General features: G+C 63.1%; 1 protein-coding gene across 1 annotated transcript; it reads right to left on the reverse strand.

The window, feature by feature from the left end:
- Positions 1-859: 859 nt before the first annotated feature.
- Positions 860-5,358, reverse strand: LOC112110751 (mRNA decay activator protein ZFP36L2-like). The gene is made up of 2 exons (XM_026658760.1): positions 5,236-5,358; positions 860-2,373 (listed from the first exon to the last, which is right to left on the reverse strand). The coding sequence occupies exons 1-2, from the start codon at positions 5,287-5,289 to the stop codon at positions 1,534-1,536; spliced, it is 894 nt and encodes a 297-aa protein (XP_026514545.1). The 5' UTR covers positions 5,290-5,358; the 3' UTR covers positions 860-1,533.
- Positions 5,359-5,640: the final 282 nt, after the last annotated feature.

Below are 5,640 nucleotides of genomic sequence, written 5' to 3' on the forward strand. Positions count from 1 at the left end.
CCCCTGCTGGCAAGATGAGAGTCAGCCTGCCGCCCCAGCCAGGCTGTATGGAGTTTGACCCGCAAGTTTAAGTCACATCAAGCCACGTGTGGTGGCAACCAACCCCTCCGAGATATCAATAGCACTTGGGTATTTGAGCCTGAGGGAGAGTAGCACCCAGTGGGCACACGCCAGCTGCAATGGGCGGCTAGCAAGGCCACACAGCTTGTTCACGACACTCCGAAGGGCTCTCGGGTAGAGGTCACGATCTGTTTAAAACTAGAACCCTCCTACCGCCAGCAGCCCGCCCCGAGGGAATGAGAAGCGGAAAGCGGTTTCTTTTCTGTTCCTCGCCTCCCCTGCCCCAGGCCGCTCTGAGACAGGAGGCTCGTCAGTTTCAGTTTCAGCACCTCGTCCATTTCACTTCACATCCACCCTCCTGCGCTGGCCCAAAGCCTGGGCCCCAGAGGCTCCCCAAAAGCTTACAAAAGGAGCTACCGGTGCACACCAGCTCCGCAGCTCACAGCAGCGTCTGGCTCCGGTGGAAATACCCACACGAGAGGCAGAGCAGCAGAAGCGGCGCCAGGGTTTTTGCCGCCCTAGGCCGCAGCGCTCCTCCTCAGAGCATTCGGCGGCGGGGGTCCTTCCGCTCCGTGTCTTTGGGGCACTTCGGCGGCGGGTCCCAGAGCGAGTGAAGGACCCGCCGCCGAATTTCCGCCGAAGACCCAGAGTGGAAGGACCCCCAGCCGCCGAGGACGGCAAAATGCTGCCCCCGGCAACTGCCTATGGTTGCCTAGTGGAAGCACCGGCCCTGCAGAGCAAGCAGTATCACACACACACACACACACACACACACACACACACACACCCCCCCTTGGCTAGTTGTGTTACTTTCCTTTTTTTGTTTGTTTTGGAAGACACACGGTCATGCATCTGAGTTTCCAGCAGTGGCCTCTAGGTCAGGAGACCTGACTCAGAATCCACCCACAGACCCAGGCTGCAGAGAGGTGGAGGTCAGGAGGTCTCGGGATGTCTCGGCCTCCCCCTGTCCCCAAGCAAGAACAGCCCAGACTGTGTTCACCACTGAAAGCCGGGGAGAGGTTTTTCCTCCTTGCACGGTTGTTTACCAGACTCCATCCCCGGTCCCATCCAGCAGCAACATGCACTGGTATAAGCAATGGTATGAGGCATGTGGGATTGGGGAGGAGGGGGGAGGAAGCACCCCCCCCTTCCCAGGCCTAGTTCTCCTCTCCCCTTCTGCAATACGGGGGTCAGACTCCAATGGGAGTGGAATGGAGTGAGCCCAGATTTACACCAGAAGGAGAAGATCTGCCCCATGGGTTATTGATCACATGATCCCAGAGTGGGGCAGGGCTGAGGTTTTTGCCCCAACACACTCAACCCTGGAACCGATTAACCCCTTCAGCTCTGACCCGATACGGTACCTCCCCACCCCACCGGCCCCAGCCTCTAGGCGGAGAGGCAGCGATTTAAGCGCGAGCCCCGGCAGAGGGGTGGGGGCAGGGCCCAGGCTGGCGGTTCGCCGCACACCTGCTAGTCGGAGACGGACAAGCGACTGAAGATGGGGAGCCGGCGCCCGCTGGGCCCCAGTCCCGGTGACTCCGACCCGCTGCTGCCTCCCGATTCCTCCTGATCCGAGAGGGAGTCGGAGGAAGGGCTCCTCTGCAGAGACAGCTGCCCGGGGAAGGCGAAGGCATCGGGGACAGCCGGGGCACCCCCTGCTCCGTCCTGGCCCAGCGCGACGGTGGCCGGAAAGGCCAAACAGGGGGGCTCCCCGGCGGGGTGGCGGCAGCAGCAGGGCCCGGGGGCGGGCGGCGAGGCGGAGGGCGACAGGGAGGCGCTGCGGGAGAAGGAGGGGGAGCGGCCCCCCAGGCGCGGGGGCTGGCGCTGCTCCTCGGCGTTGTGGATGAAGTGGCAGCGGGAGCCATAGGGGCAGAAGCCGGCCGTGTGGAAGGTCCGGCACAGCTCCGTCTTGTACTTGGGGTGACGGCTCAGGCCCCGCAGCTCCCCGGCCCCGTGGGCAAACTGGCACTTGGCCCCGTACTTGCAGACCCCGCTCTCCTCGTAGGTACGGCACAGCTCCGTCTTGTAGCGGGACGAGGCGGCCGCCGCCCCCTCCCGGCAGCCCTCGATCACGCTGGCCGAGCGCTCCGCCCGGAACGGGATGCGCTGGAGGCTGGTGCGGGGCAGCACCGGGGCCCAGCCCCACTGGCCGGGGAGAGACCAGTGGGCATCGGAGGCGCCGACGCCATCCTCCAGGGGCTCAGCGCTGCCGGACGGTGCCGCCGGGCTGGCGGAGAAGGCGCGCTGGTATCCCACCGGGCATCTTGCCGCGAGGCCAGGCTCCTCCCCCACGTTCAGCCTCAGGAAGGCCTGTAAGGGCAGAGGAGGGGGGAGTCGCTTAGAGGAGGCAAGCCAGCAGCCCCGTTCGGTCCACACACCGCCAGCTGCGAGGCTGGGGACGGCCATCAGCAGAAACAGGCGGAGCTGAAGGGGAGAAACCCTGCCCCCCGCCAAAAAACAGAACAGACGGCCCCTGGCTGAGCCTCACACGCCAGGCCAAGGGAGGTCCTACAGCTGCGGCGGTGAATAACAAAGCCAAACCTCAGGCAACGTCCTAAGCATCAGCAGCCAGAAAACCCTGTTGATTGGGGGGGGGCCCCCCCAACAGTGTGCCACCCACTAGTTTGTGCTTCCTTGGTGAGCTGTGAAGCAGAAGGATGGATGGCCTAGTGGTTAGAGCACAGGCCTGGAAGCAGTGTTAGGACTCCTGGGTTCCATGCCCTGCCCCCCCCCACCTCACACAAGGCAAGCCACTCCCCTCCCTCTCCGTGCCTCTGTTTCCCCACCTTCACAGCAGGGACGCTTTACAGACAGTGGGGGGTCCTCGCAGGGCATGGGAGGAGGCGAGCATGCTGCCCTCTGCTGGATGGAATCAGAAGGGTGCAACTGTGTTTCCTAGACCCCCTAAGCCGCCGGCAGGGATTTCCAAGGGGTTTTGAAATGGGGGGGGGTTCTTGCCCCACAGCTGCTCTCAGCAGGCCCTGGTTTGTGGCAGGGAGCCAGCCACACAGAGACCTTAGCAGCCAAACAGTTTAGGGGTCAGATCTGACAGCTCTGGCCCGGGAGCCACACCAGGAGGTCGCGGCGCACTTGCCCCAGCTGATTAAGGCCTGGGAGAGGGAGCTAAGCCATGCGCCTCCGGCTCAGACGTCTGCAGGGGCTCCGTCTGGACTGCCCGGCTCATGCAATTAGCCAATTACCCCGTCTGGGGCCTGCAGGACCGTAGATTGTGGCTCCCGACAGGGCTGGGAAGGCTCATTGACTAGAGGTGCAACAAGGAGCTGCTCCCCCATCCAGGGTGGGTGGGAAGATTGGACATCTAGGGGACATGTGGGGGGGCGGAGGAGGGCTCCCCCCCAACAGTGCTCCTAGCTAATGAAGCATTAATGCAGGCACTGGAGTGGAGCAGGGGAGGATGCCAGACAAGGACTCAGGACACCTGGGTTCTATTCTCAGATCTGCTGCCAGGGCCACTTTGGGCAAGTGTCGTTCCCCCCCCGTGCCTCAGTTTCCCCAACCATCCTGTATCTAAAATTTGGTTCAGATTTACACCACCTCTCCAGTAGGAGAGCACCCACCGCTGGAGATGTACTGGTGTAACAGGCCCGAGACGGTGACCTTTTCAGGGGCTGTGCACCGGGGCCTTTAGCCGCTATCATATCGCACGTCATACAAGCAGATCCACCTTTTAGGGAGCGCTCTAGGCAGCCGAGACGGGCACCAGGCCCTTGGGGGGGACAGGGTGTACAGAACCTGGCTTCTACCAGGGCTTCGTCCAGACGGGCGGCCCGATGCCAGCTCACCTTTCCAGGCATGGCCCCGATTGAAGTCAGTAGGCCCACTTGCCCCCGCGCTGGGCTTAGTTCCGGGTCCCAGCAGGGACATGGTTTGAACAAAGGGGGCCCCCACCACGTCAGCCAGTTCCCATGCTCCAGAAACACCAGGACACGCCACCACCGCCCAGGAGGAGAAAGCGGTTCCTACTTTCCCGGCTCCCCCAGGTTGAAACCTTGCAGCGAACACACGTCTGGCCCACACGGCTGAAGTTCCTAGCAGGAGCCAGTCCCAGCCTGGCTCTGTCCCGGAGCCTCTTAATGTTGCTTTGCGCTCCAGTTTCACACTGGGCGTTTAATAAACCACTTGGGTGTTTTATATCCCCCACCCCCACCCCGCCCCAAGCAGAATGCCTGCGGGCTACAAAACTCCACTGCTCTGAGCCGAGGGGCCTGCCTTGGTGGTCTACTGCACCCCAGAAGCCAGGGGAAAGCCAGAAGGGATGGGGTGGGTGTGACTCTCTGATCCCTAGCGGGTGTCCTATTTGAAGTGAGACCCGCTGAGGGCCCAGCCTCCAGCAGGCAGATTGGGGGGGAAAGAGCCCCCCCCCCCCCCCCCAAAAAACCATCCCAGCTCTGGGCAGCTGCAACAGTGCCACAGGTAGGGGGTGCTGGGACAATTTGGGGGAGGCAGAGAGCCATTGATCCAAGCTGCAAACCCTGCACTGAAGCGGGGGGGGGCACACCCCTGTTTCCAGCACCCATCCAGCTTGAAATCATAGAAGATCAGGGTTGGAAGGGACCTCAGGAGGTATCTAGTCCAACCCCCTGCTCAAAGCAGGACCAATCCCCAACTAAATCCCCTTGCTGCCTGGACACCTAGGTGACTTTTTACAAAACTCGGCACCCTTTCTCGCCCCTCATGCTGGGGCCAATCCTCCTCTCCCCCCCCCCGGAAGGAGCAGCCAGCCCAGTGACCCACACCATAAAACCGAAAGCAAAGCGAAGCGGCCGCCTGGTCACGTCTTTCCATTGCAGTCCAACCGGGGGAGGGGAAATCGAGGCAAGGCGAGAAAGCGCTTCCAGCCAGCAGTGGAGTTCACAGGGAGGGGGGGGCCTGGAAGAAGAGGCGGGGGGGGAAGCGTGGCACCAACTCACACACGAGCAGCCCCCCCCCCCCGAGCAGCCGGGAGCACATGGAGAACCAGATCAGACTACACCGTAACTAAGCCAGCGGAGACTTTCTTGGGGGGGGACTTTCTTGCTTCAGGGGGCCTGGCCCCCCCAAGCCGGAGATCCCCCCCCCCCGGCACTGGAGGGGAGGGGGGGTAACAAAAGCCCATCGGAGCAGCATGGCGGGAAAACAGGAGGGAGGTGCAGAGAACCCCCCAGGCCCCACCTGGCACAGCGGATCGTCCAGCTCCGCAAAGGGGGTGAGCAGATCGGAGGGCATCGTCTCCTCCTCGGGCCCCGGCTCCTGCGGCGGGCCGGGCCCGCGTGGAGGGCTTTTAAAGAGCCAGCGTTCGCAGCCCCGCGCGGCCCTTTAGCTCCGCCCCACCCAGGGAAAGGGGCGGGGCGGATAGCGGGGTGGGCGTGGCTATGGTGAGCCGGGGAGGGGGTGTGTGTGTGGCTGTGTGTATCACGCAGCAACATTCCCATGCATGGCTGCGGCCACAGTGGAGGCTGAGGCGAGAAGCCAGGACTCCTGGGTTCTTCTCCCAGGGCTGGGCGTGGGGTCTAGTGGTTAGAGCAGGGGAGGGGCTGGGAGCCAGGACTCCTGGGTTCTCTCCCTGGCTCTGAGAGG

The sequence above is a fragment of the Terrapene carolina genome, unplaced genomic scaffold (assembly GCF_002925995.2).
Source record: "Terrapene carolina triunguis isolate 2854851 unplaced genomic scaffold, T_m_triunguis-2.0 Scaffold517, whole genome shotgun sequence".
Classification (NCBI taxonomy): domain Eukaryota; kingdom Metazoa; phylum Chordata; order Testudines; family Emydidae; genus Terrapene; species Terrapene triunguis.